Consider the following 24,975-nt stretch of genomic DNA (forward strand, 5'->3'; position numbering starts at 1 on the left):
GGCCAGTGGCAACTGGTATACGGGCGCGTGTGCGCGGCCCTCCAGAGGGCCCCACTGGCGGCCCTATGGATACTGCTAAGGCAAAAATCCCCAACGACTGTGCACATGGGCGTGCACACCCCTGGAATGGACTCGACCTGAGCAAGCACTTGAACACGGAGAGCCGTACTAACATCCCAGGGATAGAGTCGGGGGTGGGGGGGGAAAAGGGCAGCGTATTTTGGTCTAGAAATAAGGCCAGCCTAGGTGCACCCAACACAAAGAAACAAAGCAGTTCATTAGCAATGCCAACATTATTGTATGACTGTTGATGTGTCTTGGTTAGTCTCTAAGGTGCCACAAGTACTCCTTTTCTTTTTTCTGAGTATGAGGTAACTTTAAAAAGTACTAGCAAGTCAATGCAGCCCGAGCATTACTGCTGCCAAGCGAAGAGCGTAGCTTCTGGCATTTTACTCATATTTCGGAACGGATATAATCTCTCTCAGTTATTGAAGTAGTTTCAGAAAGCTTCCAAAGTCACATATCTCTTGCATAAGCGGCTGATGGGAAACCAATCCTATAATAAAAATCATCAGATGTGATTGCTGATGTGTTCTCGTTTTTATTGCCAAATACAATTTCTTTATTTCTTAGTGTAGAAGACATCATCGAACACATTTCCTGTCAGTTTAATGTCTACATTTGTGAAGCCAAGATGTTCCAGTAAACATCTATATTCGGAGCTACTCCTCTCCTTTCCCTGTGTCTGACAAGCATGTTCAAGGACTGCAGCAAAGCTGTACTCCTTTTCTTCTCATTATCCAACACCATTTCAGCCAGGAAAATGCCACAGCCTAATTTAAAACAAAGAAAAATTATACTAATCTGCAATCAGATTAATAAAAATTACGGCTGCCATATAAAAATGCATAAAATATAATACTAGGGTCTAATTTTGCATTTCAGATGTACTCTCAAGTTACTAGACCAAAATGACTATATACATACTGTACACATTAGCTCCTTGTAGAAAATACAATGCCCATGGGCTAGATCACCTTTTTTTCTGTGAGAGGTGGCGTGTGTGTGCGTGGAAGAAATAGAGGTAATCCCATCTCAGTGTCACTCATTGTCCCTATCTTCTCTTAAACCTATTATTTACGTTTATATTGCTGTAATCTTCAGAGAACTAAGGATGGGGGAGCATTGTGCTCCACACTGTCCAAACATAGAAAATGACAATCCTACAGAAGCCCCTCCACAATTCTTCTGTGGGGATAGGTTTCTTTGTGGTGAGGAAGGCCCAGGTGTGAGAATAGAGGGAAGAGACGATGGTGCAATTTTCCACTGCATCTTCCTACCTCTTCCACCCAGTACGGAATATCAGAGTAAGATAATGCTGATCAAATGAACATTATTTTACTTGCTCTTCTCCATTGCTGTGTACAGTCATTTACATCAGTGCAAAGTGGGTGTAAAATGCTAACGAATCAGACCAACGGGTAACATTTTACTCATTTTGTACAGATATAAATGCCTGCACAAGGTGCAGAACAACAGTGAATCGAATCTCATAGCTATGTTCTGTCCCTTGAGATGATTACCTCAGAGGCACTCATGACAGTATGGCTCCTACTGGCAGATGAGAAGCTTTGAGAGGCATATAGCTTCTTTGTGGATGGCCCAGGGCTCTGGTGTATGGGTTTAAGGGACCTAATCCCCTTTCTGTCAGGGGTTGAGCATGCTGCTGGAGTTCAATACAGAATACCATAAATCATCTGGAGACATGCAATTCCTTCTGGCTGGGAATGGATAAAGTCCTCTGTCCCAAACCCTGCCTTACAGTGTGTACATACAGCCTGCCACATTCTCACCAGCAGAGAATTTAGCTGTAGAACACAGAGGCAAATGTACACCTTCTGAAATACGTGTGTGCTCATTTGGTCATACAGCCTGAATACAGACAGATTCTGTATTAGAAGGTTTTCCTCCTCACATCCCAACAACTTTCCTCCACCTGCACAGGCAGAACTGCTGCTCCTGATCACACTGCAAGTGTTGCTATGTGGAGCAAAGCAAGGTGAGCACTTCTAGGCCACCGAGCCAACCTTGTATCACAATGGTTGAAGGGTCCTCCTGGACACTTTGAAGGGAAAACATGAACAGCAAGGCAACTAATACGCTACAGAAAATCACTCAAACATTGGGGACATCTGAATGACATGAACACAACATGGACAAAACATATGCACGGGAATCAAACACTGCCAGTCTGGGAAGGATGCCCATGTACTTTACAGAGAGCAAGTTATGATTAGCATAGAAAAGAAAAAAAAAAACAACAACAGGTAATTAGTATTTTATAGTAGGAACAAAGATCCTTCTTGAGAAAGGCTTAGACAGAATTTAACTTGGGTTCAAGGCTTTTCAGCCTTATCCTTATAGAAGCGGCAAATATTAGGGGAGATTATTTGATCTCTTTGCAGAAGGTTCAGGAGGAAACTATTGTAATGGTCCTTGCATTAGCCCAATTCTACACTGGTGTAACTCAAATGAAATTAATTAAGTTACATTGCTATAAAACAGGAGCGACGTAGCAGTGGATCATGCATTGTATGTTTTGAAAGCTGCAGAGAGAAATCAGAGTGTATAGGACAGCCCTATAAAAAATAAATTGTAAAGGTTCTTGCAGCAAGGAAGCAATAATACATTACGGCTTCCATTTAGAATAGTTTAAGAACATGGGAAAATAGCAATGGGCCCATATATTACACCGTGACCGCAAGGGCAGGGGCGGGGGGAAAAAAGAAAAAGGTAAGTCTGGTGTTGCACAGTTTACATGCTTCAAGTAAAAGTAGACTGTTGTACCAATAAAATAAAAACCAGCAGGATCTTATTAAAGGGAAAAAGGTAAAATACCACATTTATTGTGAATACAGAAAAAATCATAGTAAGCAGTTAGTTATAGCTATAACATTCCATTCAATCTCATATTTATTCACACATTCATTCATACACACACACAGGTTCTGCAAGGTTGTTATCATAGTTACCAGCCTTAGAGTTGCTCATGCCAAGCCACTGGCCAGGTGGCCTGGACATAAGGAGGGAGCAGGGCCTTGTCAGATGCTCATCTGATGCTCCTGGAAGTTGGTTTGCAGAATCAGACCCCAAACTTCTCACTTTCTAGAGTCCATTTTTATAGGAATTTCTTCCTATGCCAGTCTATGGGAATTGCTTCATCATGCTGTTGCTGAATCAATCAGCAGATGGCACATTCCTGACGGCTCCGTGCTGTCAGATGTTATCTTGTTCTTTAGTTCTCCCATCCTTGAGGCTGTTGGGTGGATTCCAGTCTGCCCTCCGGGGGTGGGGGGGAGGGGGGTCCTCTGATTATTTCCACTTGATGCCTTCTTCAGCCGATGGACACTGGATTCTTAGGCTGGCACCTCCCTGATCATTCAGTTATTATCCACACCAAGCATCATCCACATACATCCTCTCTCTCTATTTTAATCACAATTGTTAACAAAGCGAGATGAATACAACAAAAGGGCGGGGAGTCTCTGGGTGCTGTTTCTGTTGTTATAGAGTATTGCTTTGAGTCTCTCTCTCTGTGAATTGCTTTGAGAACAGACTCTGTCTTAGAATGTACTAACACAATTAGCAGCTTGCAAGTTTCACACAGAGAGGGAAAGAAACAGTACCAAAAACCAAGAGACCTCTTAATTAGTAATACCCTGGAATTTAAACTCTGGGGAATCAAACTCATTTGTGATTTTAATACAGAACTTCTTTAATATGATCCAACAAGACGATGATCTGTGTGTCAGGGCCACTGCAGATTAGTTGCCATTCTTAGAAATGAGAATATAATCTTGTTACAGATTACCCCTAATCCTCATATATTTTAATAGGCTGGTTTTGTGCAAGTGCAATGTTGTACTTTCTCTCTCTCTCTCTCTCTCTTCATCAAATGGGATAAATTGGAACCATGAACGTTGTCTTTGGCTCCTGGTGGTTGGAGTACTCCAAAAGTGAGGGAAGTTATTGCTGCTACCTGGTGTCCCCCCACTCCCTCCATCAACTAATTTAATCCTCACTTCAAGTATAACATGGCAAAACTCCCATTGACTTCCATGGTACTAGGTTTAGGCCCATTGATAAAAGTTTTGCAGGCCAGGGATGCTGCTATTGCTAGACTGCGTCTCAGCAGGCAGGGCTTGAAAGTGTATGGGTAGGCTTGCCTGGGCTGCAGCCACAAACCTGCTCTGTAGTGGACCAACCCCAACACCTAGCCTCAGAAATGGGAGTCCTTAACTCCATCCCCAATCAGGCAGCTGGAGACATGGGAAATGTCAGGGAGGAGGTGGTGCCTCTCCTAACAACCCATCATGGTGGAAAGACAGCAGGGGATGCAACGAGGGAGCCTGGAAGCCCCCCTGCTCCAACCCAGCACAACGACAAACCGATCCAAAACTGAACTGGCAGCCAAGAAGGGGATGAGGGGCACAGCCTTTTAGACAACACTGCCTAAACTCCTGCACTTGGGGCTCATATTGAGCCACACCACAGCCCCTTTGCTCTCCCAAGCACAGAAAGTGGTTAATATCTGTAGTGAGTGCACTAGGGTTGTCATTTTACTATTGGGCTAGGGGAAAAAATCCAAACAAACCTCTGCTTTGTTTTACCAGACATCCCCCCAGCCCTCAAGGATTCTTATTCAACTCATCATTCAGTAAGTGAGCATCTGAGCTCTCTTTTCTCTTATTTCCCACCCTGTGTCTACGGATCTTTTAATCCCCAATATTTTACACCTTTTCTCCATTCATTTGGTGATCTACTCAGACACAACAGTTCCATTACCTGATTTGTCCACATTGGACTTCCTCTATGCCATTTATACAGACATCTGCAAATGATCCCACATTCAAATAAATGTGTTGGATGAAATTCTGATAAGTGAACTGATCTCATCCATATGAAATCAGATATGCAGACGCAAACATAGTTACATTTATTTCAGTGGGTGGAGTTACTCATATCAACACGGGCATTCCTACTAATGTGAAGCAGCCTACCACCAAACAGCAAGTAGTGAACAAGCGGGCTTTAGTATTGGTGACAGTTCAGACATCTGGAGGATACAAAATAATCCCTCATTAAAGATTACGCAGATTTAGATAATTAATTTTAATGGCTCAAAATTATCCTTGACTTAAAACATTGTACAGACAGTTTTTTCCAATAAGGAAACTTTAAGACCCAGTCATTATAACAATAGTGAATAGAAACAAATTTTGTCCAGGGAAGTGGCATATTAATGTTTGTACCTTTATAAAAATCAGATTATTGGTCTATCTAGTATTTGGAATGTCTATCACTCTTCCAGTATTCTGTAGTATTTAAAATGATCATAAACTCCTCTCCCTGCCCTACCCAGCCCTGAATTCCTTGCACACGCTATACTTTCACTGAACTCAGTGGGAGTCTTGGCAGTGGAAGGAATACACCTGTGAACAGCAAGTGAAAATATTGCAAATGTCTTTCCCCTCTGCTCTCTGAAAGACATACAGCATTGATCTTTTCTGCATGTCAGCAAATCTCTCTGAAATAGTATGGAGACAAGCGAACAGCACACAGACACCCGCTGTTGAGCAAAGCACATTCTCCTGCAGCTCATTAGCCACCCTTTGCGAGACATTCAAAACCAGTTTGCAAAAAATGATTTTAGCTGTCCCCGTTCACAAAGAATGTTATTTGTTTCAACAGCTACTTCAGATGCATGTCTTATATGGAGTTTTCAAAAGGTAAGCTTCCCCCTCCACACACACCTAAGTTTGCAAAGCTAAAGTTAATGCAGACACCCAGGCTCCAGGGACTAAGGTGGAGTAAATATATAATGTTGTGCTTTTCTAGTTTAAGACACAGAGTTTATGTTTTAGCCAATTGTGTTCTATAAGATTTACAAACAATAAGTGACTACAAAATAATCAGAGGGCATAACATTAATTTGACAGTATGGTAGAATATGACAGTTCTACAGCTTATGTAAATCTGTCACATGCTTGGTGGGACAGAATCAAACAGCAAAACTTCCATCTGTTGAAATAATAATGTTCTCTTTTATAAGGCAGACCAGTTAAAAGTAGAAAGAGGCCTTTTTTTGTACCAAAACAGAGAGAAACTTATTTTTGGTTTATTAAGTTTTCAGTAGTTGGATATACAATCTTACCAAATTCTACTCATCCAGGGCAAGAAACTGCTAAAGGTAAATAAAAATTGTCATCATTATTATTATTATTATAGCAAAAAACATGGGTAAGTAGAGGGTGACAAATTTTCATGATGAATTTGAATGGTTGAAACATACTGTAATAAAAATGTCCCTCATTGATAATTTAACTCATCAGGGCCCCTTTACCCTTCTCAGTGCTCAAAGAGAAAAGTAATTATGCTAATGACAAAAAGAAAAGGAGGACTTGTGGCACCTTAGAGACTAACAAATTTATTTGAAGTGAGCTGTAGCTCCCGAAAGCTTATGCTCAAATAAATTGGTTAGTGTCTAAGGTGCCACAAGTCCTCCTTTTCTTTTTGCGGATACAGACTAACACGGCTGCTACTCTGAAACCTATGCTAATGACAGACATTTATGGTGCACTTGAGAAGACAAACTCTGCCCGACAAAACTATAGTATCTTTGAAAGTTGCTGATGTCAGCAGCTGAAAGTAAGTACAGCCTCTCCTCTTTTGTCCTGTCTGAGTGGAGGGATATTGCTATGGAAATCTGCTGCAGCCAGTAAACTCAACTTCCCAGAGATGAAAAACAGTAGCTTTATTTACAGGCAGGAGGGGTTCCACTACAGCTTTAGCAAAATATGTTTTATATGAAAAAAGTCACGACTGAAGAGTTATCAGAAAAAAATATCGCATGAAATAGTGGGAAAACCAGATTGACAAATTAGTTGATAATCTGGACATACAATATATACTTATCCCTCAAATTAAAAATCACAGCATGAAAAACTGACATTTCTATATTCCTCTTCTATCAGCATAGTTGGAAAGAAGGGAAGAGCACTAGTATTTATGTAAGGAAATACAGTAACTCCTCGCTTAACGTTGTAGTTATGTTCCTGAAAAATGCTGATTTAAGCGAAACGATGTTAAGTGAAGTGAATCCAATTTCCCTATAAGAATTAATTTAAAAGGGGGGGGGAGGGTTCCAGGGAAATTTTTTCATCAGACAAAAGACTATATATATATACATACATATATATACACACACACACAGACACAGTATAAGTTTTAAACAAACAATTTAATACTCTACACAGCAATGATAGAATCGTAGAATATCAGGGTTAGAAGGGACCGAGGTCATCTAGTCCAACCCCCTGCTCAAAGCAGGACCAAACCCAATTTTTGCCCCAGATCCCTCAATGGCCCCCTCAAGGATTGAACTCACAACCCTGAGTTTAGCAGGCCAATGCTCAAACCACTGAGCTATCCCTACCTTGTGAAGTTTGGGTGAGGTGGTGAAGTCAGAGGGTGGAAGAGGGTGGGATATTTCCCAGGGAATGCCTTTCTGTTAAATAATGAACTAGCACTTGGATGAACCCTCAAGCGTTAACACACTGTTGTTAATGTAGCCTCACACTCTACAAGGCAGCATGCATGAAGGGAGGGGAGACAGCATGGCAGAGAGAGACAGAGACATACTGGTGGTGGTGGTGAGTGTGTGTGAGAGAGAGACAGACACACATTGCCCCTTTAAGTATGCTGACCCCACTCTAAGTACACTGCCTTTTTAAGTAGATCAGCAAGTTGAGACAGCAGCTGCTGCCAGCAAGCTCCCCCCGTCCCGCTCTATGGAGATGGGGTACAGGAGCGGGGGGAGGGGAACACCCTAACATTAGCATCCCTCTTCCCCCCTCCCTCTGCACAGCAAGCAGGAGGCTCCTAGGAGCAGCTCCAAGGCAGAGGGCAGGAGCAGTACAGGGCAGTGGGTGGAAGGGAATTGCCTGGCAATTGATAGTCTGCTAAGTGGCTGCTGCACAGGGAACATAGGGGAACGGGAAGCTGATAGGGGGGCTGCCAGTCCACCTTGGTTCCAAGCCCCACCAGCTAGCTGCAACGGGCTGCTCTTCCTGCAAGCAGTGGACAAAGCAGGCAGCTGACAAACAATGTTATAAGGGAGCATTGCACAACTTTAAACGAGCATGTTCCCTAATTGATCAGCAACGTAACAACGTTAACCAGGACGACTTTAAGTAAGGAGTTACTGTAACAGACAGAAAGAGGATGTCACCATCTAACCCTTTACCACATGGACTCTTCTCTCGAGAACAGCTGTATTTGAGCGGTATGATCCAGTCTGAGAGCATGTGGGTGGCCAATTCATTTGTAAGACAGCCTCTAGAGGGGCTGCAGTGAAATTATGGTCACTGTAGGACCTGAGTCTACAGTAGTAAAGATCCTTGTGACACGACAGCTATGGGTGGGAGTTTCACGAACACCTAAGTGACGAAGGGGTAGTTGCCTATGATCCTAAGACCCTTCTAAAAATCCCACCTTTTTCTTTTTTATTCCTGTTTGCAAAAACATGCATTTCAAGGTTGTTTCCTTCTTCTGCTTCTGAGCAAAGCACTAAGGACCAATGAGCAAAAGGAGAGAGCACCCCAAAATTGCCAAAGTTGTACAAAGTGCATTTTTGTAAAGACAAATGCAATGATTAATAACTACTAAATAATTGCTTAAGTAGCAAGAAAATTCCTGCAGCTTTAGACCATTTTGCAGAGAACTTTATATACAGTTCATACTGTACCGAAGCAATCCATACTATCGCTGGTTGATGGTTGTATGAAAGTTAAGTTACAAAAGCTCAGTGCCACACTTACTTGCAGTGCAAACTAATGTGCAGAAGTTTTCTTAAAGCCCAAAATCGCATCTAAAACGTTTCCTGTAATCTTAATTTGCACATTGGTGAATCCATATTTCTCCAGTAGTTGCTTATACTCTGAGCCACTTCTCTGCTTGCCTTCAGTCATGCTGAGGGACTGTAATACTGCTCTAGGAGGGTGTGTTTTCTCTTCATCAAGCACAATTTCTGCCAGTAGCAAGGCACTTCCTGTGTTTCCAAAACAACAACCAAAAATAGTTCAATAAAATATTCTTAGCTTCCAAACTGCAGTGCTGTTGGTTCAAATGCTATTATAAATGGGGAAGATGTGTACCTAAGATTGATGTGTTACTGAGTTTACTGTGTGAGCCTTTGGAGAACATTTCCCTTTCATTTCTCACTCCTGAAGCAGAGAGGTAGTTATTTCATGCTAGGAGGACATGAGAGCCTTGAGAGTTTTCTTACGTTTTCTGATTTCTATGTGAAATAACCTATTGTTTTATCCGCTGGTCAAAGCACTTCTTTCAAGCTAACAAGAGACTATTCTAAAGGTATAAAACAGGAAGGTGTTGGAGAATTGTCTTAAAGTATTTTATACAGCCCAGATGTAATTCTATTTCATAGAAAAGGGTTCAAGGCCAATATAGTGACCATTTCCTGCTAGATTAGGAAGTTAGTAAAGTATACGAGAAGGCAGGCATTCCTTCCCTTGGTTTTCAGGGGTGTTTCAGCAAACAGCATCCTTACTACTTGAAGTAAAAGTTATCAGCTAATGATATCATTAAGACCTCCCACTATAAATGTCATCAGCCAATCACAGAGACTCCTTTGCGGCAACATTTAGCCACAAGGTATTCTGAACTGCCCTTTGAAGCAAGCAGCCCTGCTCTTCTCTTACTGCTCTCTATGTCCACTGCTTGCAAGGATTTTTTGTCATGTCTCCTGTTCTCCATCCTACATGAAGAGTTACTGACAAATGAGGTTATTTGGTTATCACCTTTCCCCACCTCAGTCCTACTACTAGTTCCCTCCTTCCTTTGGTATTTTTATATTTTGCGTATGATATGGTACAGCATATGCAGGGCCATCCCTACAGGAGTGCAGGGCCGTCCCTAGGTGAGTGCAGGGCCCAGGACATAGGCGCTGAGTTTCTATGGCCCTGCCCGCACTCCACCCCTTCCCCCAAGGCTCCACCCCACCACACCTCTTCCGACCCCTGCCCCGCCTCTTCCTGCCCCCTCACCGCCTCTTCCCCACACAGTTCCGCCCCCTCCCCCGAGTGTGTGGCGCCCTCGCTCCTCTGCCCTCCCCCTCAGCGCCTCCAGTCATGGCAAAACAGCTGATCGGTGGTAGGTGCTGGGAGGGAGGGGGAGGTGCTGATCGGCGGAGCCTGCCAGTGAGCAGGAGACACTGGGGGAGGGAGAGGTTGGTAGGGGGGCTCTTCTTCGCCCCCCCGCATCATCACCCCTCCTGCCTCCTCATGAAGCACCCGGCCCCCAAAGCCCAGGCCCTGGGGCAGTCGCCCCGATTTGCTGTACCCTAGGGACAGCTCTGGGCATATGTGAGATTCCTATTTCTGGACAGGGCTGGCTCTAGGTTTTTTGCCACCCCAAACTCCGAGAGCACAACTGCCCAAGCTCTCCCCCACCTCCCCCAAAAACAGCCTGTCTCCTGAAGAGTTTACCATCAAAGGCCCTGATCCTGAAAACATTTATGCACATTTAACTTTATGCACATGAGTAATCCCATTGAGTTCAATGGCACTACGCTCATGAGTTAATATAAGCATATGCGTAAGTGTTTACAGGCTCAGGTCGATGATGGAAAGCAACACTAACATGGGGGGGTGGGAGAGAGACACCATCAAAATAGGTATAATTTTTTATATAGATGATCGATTTAGAAGTTAAATATAAATAAGTGAATTGATGGTTCCTTTGTACAATGACAGCCTTGATAACTTTACACTTCTTAGTAAGTTGTGCCATAACACAATTTGTAAAGGATTCTATTTTAAGATGGGGAAGAAAAAATTGATGACAGACATGTTCATCTTTAATTGGAGACATTGTAACCCACTACCCATAAAATCCTTCTGCTATTAAGCACTATACTGTAAACACTAAGGCCTTGTCTACACTGGCAAGTTTCTGCGCAGTAAAGCAGCTTTCTGCGGTGTAACTCCTGAGGTGTACACACTGCCAAGCCCCTTAGTGTGCAGAAACTCCTCAGTTGCAGCGTTGCAAAAAAAAAAAAACACACCTCCATGAGAGTCATAAGCCTTAAAGTGCAGAAGGCTCCAGCGCTGTTATTGGCAGTGTAAACACATTACTGTGCAGAAAGCACTCAACTGGCCTCCGGAAGTGTCCCATAATCCCACAAGTGGCTGCTTTACTCACTGTTTTGAAATGGAGACATGTGCCTCTCCCATTTCAAAGCTCCCTTTCTGATCTGCTCTGGGACACAAAGCAAACCATTAATGTGGAATGCTCCTGCTGTTGAACAGAGGCAGTTGCTGTGCAGAGAGCTGGGGAGGGAGGCGGGGGTTTCCCCCTCCCCCTGCCTCAGGACTGAACTTACAAGACAGCATGCTGAGACACTCTCTGTCTCCCAAAACACACTCTCTCTCTCCCTCCCCCCCTCCATACACACACACACTCCCTGTCACACACTCTGCCCCCCTCCCCACTTCAGTTGAAAAGCAACTGGCAACGTAGTAGGATGCACATGCTGTGCCTGCCCCTATGAGGCATTGCAAACCATTCCCAAAGTACCCTGATACCAGTTGCACAGTGGGATAGCTACCACAAGCACTGCTCTCTTTGCCATTGCAAGAGCTGCTAATGTGGATGCGCTCCACCATCACAAGGAGCACAGCGTGGACACACAACAATGGTTTAATTCTAGCTCTTTAATAAAAGTGGTATAACTTGTCGATCAGAAACTTGCCAGTGTAGACATGCTCTAAGGAAAAAAAAAAAAAACCCACAAGATGAAAAACCCTTACCTGGTTTGCAAATAGCTGATATTTTGCTTAACAATATGTGAATCTTTTCATCATTCAAGTCATGTAGAATTAGTGAAAGGATGTAAAGATCTGCTTCTGGAAGATTATCTTTGAAGAAATCACCTGTTAGAAAATGTATATTTGGTATGATACAATTCTATGAAGTAAAGTGAAAGATATTTAGGGGGAAATTTATGTTTATTTATAGCATGGATGTAGTTTAGGGTGCAGAACATACAAGATAATTTCACGTAAGATCATTTCAGTGTCAGTTTAGTTTTAATGTACATTTGATTTTGAACTTTCTTCTGCTCCAGTTAGCAAGTCCATGAAACGTTTTAGAAACAAGGAGGGGAACCAAAACTTGCATCCTAAAATAAATAGGGAGCCAGTAGAGGTGATGGGGACAGGTTTTTCTGTATGCAGCTTCCTACATTTGCTGGAATTCAGAACTCAGAACTGATGAGCCAAAGTAAAGGGAATTTCAATAGTTAAGAAGACATGAAGTCATGAATAAAGACTTCAGCACAGGTTATGCACTGTGCTACACATGTAATATTTTGATCTGCAGTTACAGAAGACATAGTGAGAGAAGGACAATTCATATCAAGAATGCTGTAGTTTGTGAACCGTGTAGAAGCCCGAGTCAAGAAGTGAAATGGAATTGTGATGGTAATGGAAGTATCCTCAAGCAAATTAATCCGGCATAGACGGGAGGAGTGTCCAGCCAGGCCCTTCACTGGTGTTGCTTAAGCCATGTCTCCTCAGTCACCACTATTCTCCACTCTCACCCTGTCTCTTTTTACCCTGCCATCTTATGAGGAAATGAAGGAACATGCAAAGACCCAAGACTTTCACTCAACATGGAGGATTCTGCCTTGTGCTTAACCTTGCTTGCCCCCAGACATAGCTTCTGCTCACACTTTCGCTGGAGCAGACCAGTGTGCTCCCTCCATGCTGCACAGTGAACCAGGATTGGCAGCCTAATGGTTAGTTACCTGCTGTGAACGCCACTGGAGTTATGTGCTGTCCTGAAGGCTGAAAGCAAGAGACATTTGCAATAACGTCTGGAAGGTCAAATACAGTGACGTTTAGGTTTGGGTTTTTTTGTACTAGCTCATGGGCCAGAACTCCAGTGCAACCTGTAGTAAGTAAAAAATAACTAAGTGAACCTTTTCCTTTGTATCTGCAGACATTTTACAAGTTCATATTGTACCTTACCTGAACACAACAGCCCTCAGTTAAGGATGGGGGTAGCCAAGAGACTCTATAAAGGGACTTGGGAGCTAGTGTGGCCTAGTGGACACAGGTCTGGAGTGGGACTAAGGAGACCTAGGTTCTATTCTTGTCTTTGCCACTAGCCTGCTGGATGAATGTGGGCAAGTCACTTCCTGTCTCTGTGCCTCAGTTTCCCCAAGGTTAATGGCATATTACAAACCTCCTTTGTAATCTATGGATGAAGAGTCCTATAAGAAGAGCTAGGCATTATTACCACTGCAAGGTAATTCTTGTATAGTTTGAATAGTGCTCCTGTTGGGGGGCAAAGGACGCAAGCAAAGGAGTAGGAGCTCCAAACTCTGTGGAAGTTCACTGGTAAAAGCATTTCCAACCGTGCAGTGTGCTGGTCCCTATGCGCTGTCCACCCTCCCACCCCCTGGGCAGCACCGTTCTCTCAGCAGCTCTCTTCTCGGCAAGCTTTCGCCTGCATTACACACCCTCTCAGTGGAGGTGGAGGCACAGCTAGGAACAGCATTAACCCCACGCTGATTCCTACACACAGCGAGCCCTGGAGAATCGCGGTTCTCCACTTGGATCCCCTTGAGGACTGTAACTGGGACACTGCAGTGCTAAGCTACAAAACAATACCAAATACTTGTGGGGGCCATCTTGGATTTTTATCCCACTAGAGATTTTGTCACTGAAAGTTTTTAAATTTTCTGAATTCAATTACAATTTTCACTCTGATCAGTTTAATACTTAGCACTTCCATAGTGCTTTTCCAAGTTCTTTACACGGGTGGGTAAGCATTTTACAAGTGACCAAGGTCAAAATTTTCAAGAGTGATTTGTGATTTTGGGTGTCCAATATAAGACACCTGAAAGGGCCCCGGATTTTAGAAAATGCTCTGTAAATCCTCTGTAAAGCAGGCCTCTTTAAAATGACTCAAGTTTTACACCAAAAATAGCAGCATCCAAATGTCAATAATCATTTCTGAAATCTTGACATAATTAATATGTGAAGATCACATGGCAGAGCTGGAAATGGAAGAGCTGGAAACAGAATTCCCAGTCCCAGCTACTGAACCACACTGCTTCTCCTGGGGGACCCCCCTCCCCCGTCTTAACAGCCATACTCAAAGTAAATGAACAATATTTTAAGCTAGTGTACTTCCATTTAACTTCATTTGAGCTTTTTATCAGAGCTAATAACAGCAGAAAATTTACCAGTTAGAGAGCAACAATTGTAATTTTTGATTAGATTTTCTTAAAACTATGATGTACATAAATGTCATTAACTTGCATAAAAGTCAGTGTAGTAGCAATACCTCCCAAATCACAGACAGATCTAAACTGTGAAAGATCAAAAGCTGTTGCCACATCTCTTGCTGTCAATTTGGCAATGCTGTGCATGGCAGTCATGAAACGCTGCTTTGCCTCCACACTGTGATAACTGGAATCCTTAAAAACAGAATACAAAGATTTTACTTATGCACTTAATTTATTGCGATTTAAACAACGGAAAATATGCCTATCCAAGGGTCTCGGTGCTCTACCACACCATTAACACCATAACTCAATCTATGTTGTTTGCCAGTGTTGTTGTAGCTGCATTGGTCCCAGAATAGGAGAGAGACAAGATGGGTGAAGTGATATCTTTTATTGGACCAAGTTTCGTTGGTGAAAGAGACAAGCTTTCGAGTTACACAGAGCTCTTCTTCAGGTCAGGGAAACGTATGCAGAGTGTCACAGCTAAATACAAGGTGGAACAGATTGTTTCGCAAAACTAGTTAACACATTGCTGACAACAGATTTCCATCACAACTTCAGCAGCCACCACCCATCCATCAAACTCTCTCTAGAACACTCCTACACCAGCATCAACTTCCTGGACACCACGATCAGCTTCAGCAATGGAACCCTACAGACAGCTACACGCAAGAAACCCATGAATCACCGCACCTACCTTCACATATTTAGTAACCACCTCAAACATACCAAGAAATGGGTTATCTACAGCCAGGAACTCAGATACCACAGAATGTTCTCCGAGGAGAAAGTCCGGGATACACACCTTAGCACACTTAAAGCCACCTTCACCAAATAATGACATTCCACCAGGAAAGTAAGTTGCATCATCGAAGAGGCCACCCAAATACCCTAAGAGAACCTGCTTCAATACAGAAGTGAAAAAACCCTCTAACCGCACACCCTTAGTTGTCACCTACCACCAAACACTGGAACTTGTATGGGGTATCAATTACAACCCACGCTAAACATCAGAAACAAGCTCCCCATAGACCAGTACCCACAAACTTAAAGTGGCACCAGATCCTTCCAGAACAGGTGCAAAACCTGCAGCCATACCTCCATTGCTACGATGATCAGTACCCCCACAACACGCCTTTCAACATCCATGGGTCCTATACATGCCTATCACAACATGTGGTGTACCTCATCCAGTGCACCAAATGCTCCAACAACTCCTCTGTGGGTGAAACCAGATAATCACCACGCTCTCAAATGAACCTACACAGGAAAAAGCCAAACACACCTTAACACCAGTGGGCGAAGACTTTTCACAGAAGAAATCACTCCATATCTGACTTCTCAGCCCTCATCCTCAAAAGGGACCTGCACAACACCTTGAAAACCATGAGCCTGGGAGCTTAAGTTTGTAACTTTGCTAGACCTTAAAAATCATTGTCTTAATAAGACACTGGATATATGGCTTATTACAACAATTTGTAACCCCCCTTTTTTGTCATATGACTGCAGAGGTATTACCTGTTCACTTCACTTTGAATGGTCTCTTTAATAATAATAGATTGTTTAGCTTAAGTAGTTAACATCTGTTACATGTTGTATTTAGCTGTGACACGCTGAGTACCTTTCCCAGACCTGAAGAAGAGCTCTGTGCTGTTCAAAAGCTTCTCTCTTTCACTAGCTGAAGTTGTCCAATAAAAGATATTACCTCACCCAGCCAGTCTCTCTAATAACTCAGTCTAAGCAGATTTTAAATGATCAGTTCAATAGGAACTAGCCAGCCAGCCATCTACAAGTGCTTTCCACCCCTTCATCATTGCGGGAAGCATACCCTCGCCCACTCCAAAAACATGATCAAACAAAGGTCTTTTCTAGCATGCTAGGAAGTTCACCAAATGCTAATTATTTTGGACCAAGCTTCAGAGTCCTGGAGACCGTCCAAAAAATGATCCACCAACGTCCCCCTCTTTTATAACTATGGGAATCCAGCTTGAGCACCCCTGCTGGCTGGAGCTAGGGCACTATGGCAGAGAAAGAGGCAATCCATCAGGGGATAACAAAATGCTTTCTTTAACCAGTTATACCTGTGGCATATGAATTTATACAATAATTAAGCTCCATTCCAGAGAGTTAGTTGTCTGTTTATACTGTAAACTTATTTTGAGAGAAAGGAGTGAATCTTTGCTTCTAAATTGTTTTTGGGTTGTATTTTTCCTGCTATGTTTCCCAGTTGTTTTCACTGAATGCTGACATTTATTTATATCTATAATCCTTTGTCAGCAGGAACTTCTTAGCAGGCATTATGTAACTGGAAGTCATACAAAGAAAAGAAATGGCTTCTTAACAGATTGCTTTCCTGGGCTCCAGCAGAACAGAGTACATTTTGGTATTAATCTATCATTTCAGAGAGGCTAACTGGCTCTGAGCGAAAGGGGGGGCGGGGAAATCCCAGACAGACAGTTGAAGAAGCGAGTGTGTCCCACCCTTTCAACTGAGAAGAGACAGAGAAAAGATGGTAGTGTAGATAGAAGCAGACTACTGATCAGGCTAGAGAAAGGCAGCTAAAGTGTGTGGAGAAAGCCCAAAGAGTTTGGAAAACCAGGAAGGCAGTTTGCAGTTGAATTCTAGGCCATCTAAGAAGGAATATGATCTCCTTCCTGAGGCAGAGAGAAGTTTGGCTATAGCATTCCTGATTCCTTGAAGTTTAGAAAAGAGGAATTTGGGAAGACTATTATAGGGAAATGAAATAAAAATAAATAAATGCCTAGTAGATAGAGACCAGACGAGATCGAAGTGCTAGTCTTGGCATTGCTACTGACTCATTGTGAAACCAGAACTGAGTCACTTACCCTACGCATGCCACAGTTTGTGCAACTGTAAAATGAGAATACTTACCTAAATGACGCTGGCAGCATTAATTAGCTAATGCCTATAAAACGCTAAGTTTCTTGGGTGAGAGGAGATTGGCACATTTTTAAAAATCATGAACTAAGCCTCTCACCATCCCTCTAAGCACACCTACATAAATGTTACACACAGAACAAGAGTAACTGACTGATGTGAAAGCAAACAGACTCAGTCTTACCCTTCAAACATATGGGTGAAACCTGAGCAAACAGCTGGGCTTTATCAGAGTCTGACCTTGGCACAGTGTACCAGGTGAATGTAGGAAGCACATTCCAGAGGTGAGGGCTTTTCAATGGAAATAGCTGCCCCTGGCTTCCCAATATTCAAATCTAGAGCCTGGAAATGACAGTGCATCAACTGATCTCTACTGCTGTCACAGTGCACAGGGAAGAAGTGCATTCTGATCTCCCAAGTTCATGCAAGCACCTGATTGGGCTGCTCAGTGTCTTCAGGTCAATATTCTCCCATCCAGGGCAGTCCTTAGGAGGTTGGCTGAAGGCTTTGAAGAGGAAGACCACAACATAGGACTGGCTGAGGAGACTGCACAGTGTGCCTGCTTCCCACTTTTGTAGCTTTTGAGCCACTTAGAGCAAGCAGCTGTTTGTCTCCCACATTCATATGGCCCTTGCTACAGTTACGCATGACACTGTGACCTCTAGAACAGATTGCTTTAATACCTTCTGTATAGGGCTATGCCGAAAACTGCTTGGACTATACAGCCAGCAAAGAATGTATGAGCCCATTTGCTTAGCAGTGTTAACGTGTTACACCTGTTCCCAGAGACTCTGGCCCCCTATTCATTTCTAGGTTCAAATCCAGGTGTTCATTGATTGCAAGGCCCTATACATTTTAGGCCCTCGCAACCTCAGGACCCTGAGGTCTGTGGGAGTTGAGGGTGTCCAACGCCTCCCAAGAGGAGCTCAGCTCCTTGCAGAAAGAATCTCCTAGTCCCTACACTCCTCCAAGCTTCTTCTACACAGACAATCCATTAGGTCCTGGACCTCTGCCACCCATTCTGCTGCATGCACTCTGCTTTCCCATCCCCCATCAACTACAGCCCCCTTCTGTGACAGGCGCACAAAGTGCGAGAGAAAATATGCCCGGGGAGTGGCCTTTCTAGGATGTTTGTAGTGCAAAGAGAATATTGGCAAAGGGGTAAATTGTGCAGTCCTTGCAAAGCTACAAACGGCATGATACATATGACCCAAATTGTACATGAGATGGAAATAAATGAGACAAATACTTAAGAGGGAGAGTCAAGGGATGGAGAATTGTGAAAATCTTTGAATCAAAGCAAGGCAGATTTATAGACATGCTCAGATAAAGGAAGAATAAGTTTGGTGTCTAAGCAGATTCTGGTCAGGAGCAAAATTAAGCTCTTATCTCAGTTCAACTATAAAAATGCTGAAATATTTTTGGTTTTCTGCTGAAATCAGTTTTGGATGACAAGCTTTCAGGAGAGATGAAGTACATACATTGTAGATATTAATTCTGGGTTTTGGTAACTGTACTGTGACATTCCAATTGCCTCAGCACCCCAGGGCCCGATCCTGCACATTTCAGAGTAGCAGCCGTGTCAGTCTGTATTTGCAAAAAGAAAACGAGTACTTGTGGCACCTAAGAGACTAACCAATTTAGTTGAGCATAAGCTTTTGTGAGCTACAGCTCACTTCATGAGTTTTGCCATTGACTTCAATGGGAGCAGGACCTTAAAGAGTCGAATATATTAAAGAGAGTGGTCACTTTGGATGGGCTATCACCAGCAGGAGAGTGAGTTTGTGTGTGGGGGGGGGGGGGCGCGGAGGGTGAGAAAACCTGGATTTGTGCTGGAAATGGCCCAACTTGATGATCACTTTAGATAAGCTATTACCAGCAGGAGAGTGGGGTGGGAGGAGGTATTGTTTCATGGTCTCTGTGTATATAATGTCTTCTGTAGTTTCCACAGTATGTATCCGATGAAGTGAGCTGTAGCTCACAAAAACTCATGCTCAGATAAATTGGTTAATCTCTAAGGTGCCACAAGTACTCCTTTTCTTTTTGCGAATACAGACTAACACGGCTGTTACTCTGAAACCTGTCATTGGTATTTGAGACAGTTCTGATAGTTTATTTACATTCCTAGATTATGATAATCTGTGTGATGACATGCTCAATCTACAATTCTCATTAGTCAATTTTTCTGGGCCCTATGGTTTTTCCAACTTGATAATTATTTCCTGTTCTTCAGTGCACAAGTAGCATAAAGACAAAATAAGGACCAGAGTCCGCATTACCTGAAACAAGTCCTCTGTTTCCTTTCCAAAAGCCTGATGGGTCTGCATGGTCCCCTCTTTGACAGCAACCTCCAGGTGTGTAAAGAGATGCCAAAGGCGATCATTAGAGTGGATAATGTAGCCATGAAGTGAATATTCTCTGTCTGACACCAGATATGTGTTCGCTGAATCTGTATTACTGTAACCTTAAGTGGCAAATAAAAAACCCAAAACCTGTTAACTAGTTTTTTGCAGTGTTGTAGCAGCAGCCATGTAACTAGTGACTAGTTTTGCTATACAAATGAGTATGATTTTCAGTTAAATGTTTGCGGTAAGATTCTCCACTGGTGTAGGATGGACAGCTCCACTGACTCTAGCAGATTTACACCAGCTGAAGACCTGCCTCTTGATCTGCAACATGTTTACTTTAAAAAAAAATCAAATTACATTTGCTTTGTTCAGTCTGTACACACTGTCCGGTTGATTTGCATAGTCATATGTTATCTACATCACAGCAAGTTCAACACAAAACAGCAGTTTGCAGTTAAAATACCAAAGAATACATTTAGATGTTCTTGCTTTTCACGTTACAGATGTGACACAAACCAGAAGTTATTACTGAGAAAAGCCCACCTCCCTGCTCGTAATGTGTCTCTGATTGTGAAATGAAAAGTGCTCCCTTTTTTAAATTGGATTTTAAAAGCCAATAAGTAACGTGTAGTAGTGAATATTTATTTTATGGCAACTCTCAAAGGCCCCAATCAGGATTGGAGTGTCACTGTACTGGGGGCTGTACAAGCATAGGGTATATCTACACTACAAACCTAAGATGACCTATATTAGATCGATTTACAGCCTCTGCAGTGATTTCTGCGGTGGTGCATGTCCACACTATCCTCCTTGGGTCAGTGGTGTGTATCCTCGCCAGGAGCACTTCCATCGACCTAAGGCAGGTAGTATGTGTGTGGGGAGTTGATGGGGTGGGTTGAGGGTCCTGTCTGTCAGCTCCACTAGCAGTTCCCTGCCTGGAGAGCAGCTGCCTCACAGGCTCCCAGAAGCGGGAGAAGCCCCCCGTGGGATTCTCCCGTCCCCATGATACACTTGCCTTTGAATCTTATTCCTCCCCTTTCCACACTGTTCTTCATTCATATGCAGTTAAGCCTCTCTCCATCTGCATTCTTCCTTAAGGGCTTTGTTCTTAACAAAAATCAGTTGTTGAGTTGCTCAAGGGTTTCCTTTGCTAGGCACCTTTTCATCATCTTTAAAAGGTTTATTATTAAGTGATGTATATCTGGGAGCTTGAAATTATGTAGTGCAGATTGAAAAGGGAAGGCTGAACTTCTTAATTGTTCCATCACCTGTTTGTATCTTAAAATATTGGCAATTATAAGCTGCAATAGTTGACTCTTGTCCAGTTTCAGTGCCACATTCTGAAAGTCTTCTCTCCGTCACATCCATGGCTACACTACAGAAATCAGTGGTTCTGCAAGAGTGTAAACTCAGAGCAAAATTTGTCCCTTGTTGTTTGACCCACACTGAGACAGCAGCAGGCAGGAGCAGAGGCAGCCAAAACAGGAACTGGGGCAAAGGGAGTGAGGGTGGCAAAATGCAACACAACCAGGGCCACCCCTCCTCCCAACATCCTCCTGGACCCATAACTGTGCAGCGGAAACCTCTCTTCCCCCATTATGGGAGCAAATGGCTTTGGAGGAAAGCTGCAGAGAGAAGCCAGCCAGACACCCCACCTGGCAGGGGCAGAAGCAGCTACAGCAGGAATCTCTGGACATGCAGAGGATAGTTCTACATTTTGACTTGACTGTCTCTGCCCTGTGCTGATTGGGTGTTTACTCTAACATGGCCTCTCCTCCTCCCACTCCGTAACAGTCTATTCACCTCAACTTCACTCCACACTTGCCTCTCTTCTCCTCTGCTCCATCCCCTAAGCTCCCCTTCCCTTTTCCACTGAGCTGATCCCCTCAGCAAAACGAGTCATTGGCTTGGGGAAATTTTGATTTGACTTTGATCCCCTCCTAACTAAACCTACACACCCCTCCAAAAAAGTCATGGAACATGCCATTTGCTGCCTTCACACTGCTTTTGTGTTAGACCCCTTCTCCTACACGGTCTGTCTTGTTTGTTTAGATTTCAAGCGCTTTGAGGTTACTTCTTTGTGTTTGCACAGTGCAATGGGGTCCCGATCTTCACTAGCTCGTAAGTACTATCATAATAAACAAAATTATTATTATTAATAATAATTAACAACAGTTTAATTTGCCAAGGACTAGTAATGGAAGTTTCCTGTACAGCCCCAGTGAACAGGTACAAACAGCTTAGTTTCACAATGGACAATAATACATTAGAAGTTCCTTCTTCCATCTCTCCCAGTCCCCCTACACATGAATTGTTTTACAGTAAAAAGTCACCTTGATGGGTTTTCTCCAGCAATCCAAGAGAAGCACAAGCATCGAGCAGTCTTTCTGTTCCACACACAGAGGCTTCTATCTTATTGGCAACATCCACAGGCTTCAGTATACATTTATCTTTCAGAAGATCAAACACTTTCAGTTTAGAGGCCACAAACAAAGCCTGTGTATATGAAATATGCATTAGTGAGTTAAATTAAAAATTACTACAACTAAAAAAATAACACACGTCTGTTTTAAAACAAAAGTACAAATATTCTGGAAAACTTTCTAGAGGTATGAATTAAGTTCAGAATATAGTAGTTGTGTGAAGACAAACCCATGCCAAAGAACTTAAGAATTGCTTGAGTCTGTTGAATTTTCTCCTGCAGAAAATTTCAGTTCAGCCCTGCTACTTCTGGGACAGTTTGTTCCCGGCATCAAACGAGAGATATCAGCATCTTTGCCAACAATGTTACGTGAAAAACAAAAAAAATTACTGGTTGAAAGAACCTGAAATGCTTACTTCAGGTTTTGTGTCTTAGACTCTTATTCATCAGGATACTTAAGCACATGACTAGCTTTAAGCATGTTTCATGAAGTCAGCGTGTGCTTAAGTATGCTTCGGAATTGAGGCCATAGAGAAAACACATCAAATCTAAGTTGATTTACCTAAGACAATAATTTGAAATTTCTTCAAAATGTACTTTTTTATTTTAATAGCTATAATTCATGCCATACTAATTTTCTAAAAACAAAACAAAAACAGAAAATCACAAGCATATATATCTGTGTACCTTGAACACCTTAACTAAACTTATACAGTACATGCTTGTATTGGAGAAGAATTTTCATATTATGCAACATGCACCTTCATAGCTGAGATTAGGTTGCAATACTGTGCCTTCAATTAATAGTGTTTCTGAGGAATTATAAAAGTAAAAAAAAAAATCAACATAGAGTGGAGAGGGAAGAAAAGAGTTGAAATTCTGTTAAAAATCAGATGGAAAAATTGCAGCTGAAATTTAGGGGCTTCCTATTCGTGATTTTTATATTTAAAATGTTTATTATTTTGGGGGTGAAGGTGGTATATACAATTGAGACTGTCTCCAAAATGCCACAAAAATTAACATGCCTGCCTAAATTTAACAATATGATTCTTGTTTTTAATGCATGTTCCAAATCATTGCGGCATTCAAAAATGTACACTGTTTTGTAAAAAAGTTATTAGGTTTAACCAGAGAGAGGGAAGGTTCACAGCAGGTGTTTAAACAGTTTCTTTGTAGTAGTGGAAGATGATTAACGGCCAGCTCAAGGCCTCTGAGTTGTAAGTCAGGACTGAAAATTAGGTCATTGGCATAACATTAGCAAATAGAGCCAGTATTTATATTATGAGAGCACCCAACGGTCCCATTCAAGATGTGCTGGGTTCTGTACAGCCACAGAGGAACTAAACCAAACCAAATTTAACCCTGAACTTTCATTGACCTCACTGAGTGCAGGACCAAGCAAAAAGTTCCTAGACATCATTTTAATAAAGATGATTATTAGGTTTTTCTCACTTGTAGTTGATTTCAGCCTGCATTGTGAGGGCTCTGAACCTACGTAAAGGTCAAATTAAATTGAATTTAATTACAGTTTATCTTACACTTTCAGTCTTCGAAGCATTTTACAAACTAACTAGCTTCACAACATTATTGTCTCCATTTTACAGAAGGGGCAGTGCAGGCAGACATAGGATGAGATTTGCCCAAGGTCACAGAGTCAGAGTCAAAATTGGGATTTGACTTTAACAATCCAATCCTGTGCCCAGTGAAGTCAACAGCAACCTCCCATTGTCTTCAGTGGGGCCAGGATTTCACCCCAGGAGTTTCTGGTTCAGAGTTTTGTGAAGAGACCACATCTCTCTCTGTTTCTAGTTAGAATACTTGGCATTTATTTCATCTTCTCTTTCTTTACTGCTGTCACCTTTTCTTTAGCTGCACTAGTCTGGCTCTGAGAAGGAAACCTGGCAGTGATTCAAAATTATCCATTTATCTGTTTCCAGGCACAGCTGACTGCTAGAGTGCACATAAATATTAGCTTCTATGTACATGTCTTCATGAAGGCCCAACACAAGCTACACGCATCTGACGAAGTGGGTATTCACCCACGAAAGCTTATGCTCCAATACGTCTGTTAGTCTAGGAGGTGCCACAGGACTCTTTGCCGCTTTTACAGATCCAGACTAATACGGCTACCCTTCTGATACAAGCTACTGCATTGTGATCATAAGCTACAGGCCTGGTTCACGCACAAGAGATTCTTAGAGTATTTCTGTGAAAAGTAGAGATAAAACACAACATCTGAGCAATCAAGAGAAGGAGGTTCTTACAGGAACCTACAATACAAATACATGGAAGGAAAAAGGATTGAGGCAGAGCACAATAGACATTACATATACATATATATAAAAAATATTTGTTTTAAATGGGGGCATTTTGAAGTATTTCCTCTGCAGAAGTTAACAGGGAGCATTCACTAAAAAAAGTTACGTAGAAAGTTCAGTTTCCCTCTGAAGTGTTATTGTGCCAAACATGGAGGTTAAATTCAAATAATTACAATGAAAAAGAATTTTAATATTACTTCAAGTGCAAATCTCAACACAGATGAGTCACTATGGACATTTCCATAATATATATTTCTCTCACCATTTACATGTTGTTTTAGATAATATTTCTGATTACTATGAAATAAATGTTACTTTGTGAATGGTCTTACATCCTCTCTCAATAAATGGTACAAATACATATAATATTTTAACAGTTATGTAATCACCTCTTTCCTCTTATATACCAGTCCCTGTCCCATCCTGATCCTTGCCCCTCCTCTCTCCCACCTTTGTTCCCCCACTTTCTGAAATCAACAGGAGATACAGGTGCTCAGCACCTGTTAGGATCAGATCTGAAGTAAAATGCTCTAGTGAATTTATTCAGTGCCATTCTAGGTCTATGTTTCAGTGGGGCATTGCCACTTGCCTTAAATCTAAGGGTGCTCGTTATTA

General features: G+C 42.4%; 1 protein-coding gene across 2 annotated transcripts in view; it reads right to left on the reverse strand.

Moving 5' to 3' along the window:
* Positions 1 to 581: 581 nt before the first annotated feature.
* ASMTL (acetylserotonin O-methyltransferase like) overlaps positions 582 to 24,975 on the reverse strand; it is a 51,179-nt gene continuing 26,785 nt past the window's right edge. Inside the window, exons 8-14 of one of the 2 annotated variants that reach the window (XM_073353970.1) lie at positions 21,954 to 22,116; positions 19,552 to 19,736; positions 14,434 to 14,566; positions 12,887 to 13,030; positions 11,889 to 12,011; positions 8,880 to 9,109; positions 582 to 833 (exon numbers count right to left, since the gene is read on the reverse strand). In XM_073353970.1, coding sequence (XP_073210071.1) covers positions 8,892 to 9,109; positions 11,889 to 12,011; positions 12,887 to 13,030; positions 14,434 to 14,566; positions 19,552 to 19,736; positions 21,954 to 22,116 — 966 coding nt within the window. In that variant the 3' untranslated portion in view covers positions 582 to 833; positions 8,880 to 8,891. The remainder of the gene's footprint in view (positions 834 to 8,879; positions 9,110 to 11,888; positions 12,012 to 12,886; positions 13,031 to 14,433; positions 14,567 to 19,551; positions 19,737 to 21,953; positions 22,117 to 24,975) is intronic. The other variant, XM_073353979.1, reaches the window with a different exon arrangement.

Source organism: Lepidochelys kempii, chromosome 1, assembly GCF_965140265.1.
Source record: "Lepidochelys kempii isolate rLepKem1 chromosome 1, rLepKem1.hap2, whole genome shotgun sequence".
In the NCBI taxonomy this organism is placed as follows: Eukaryota; Metazoa; Chordata; order Testudines; family Cheloniidae; genus Lepidochelys; species Lepidochelys kempii.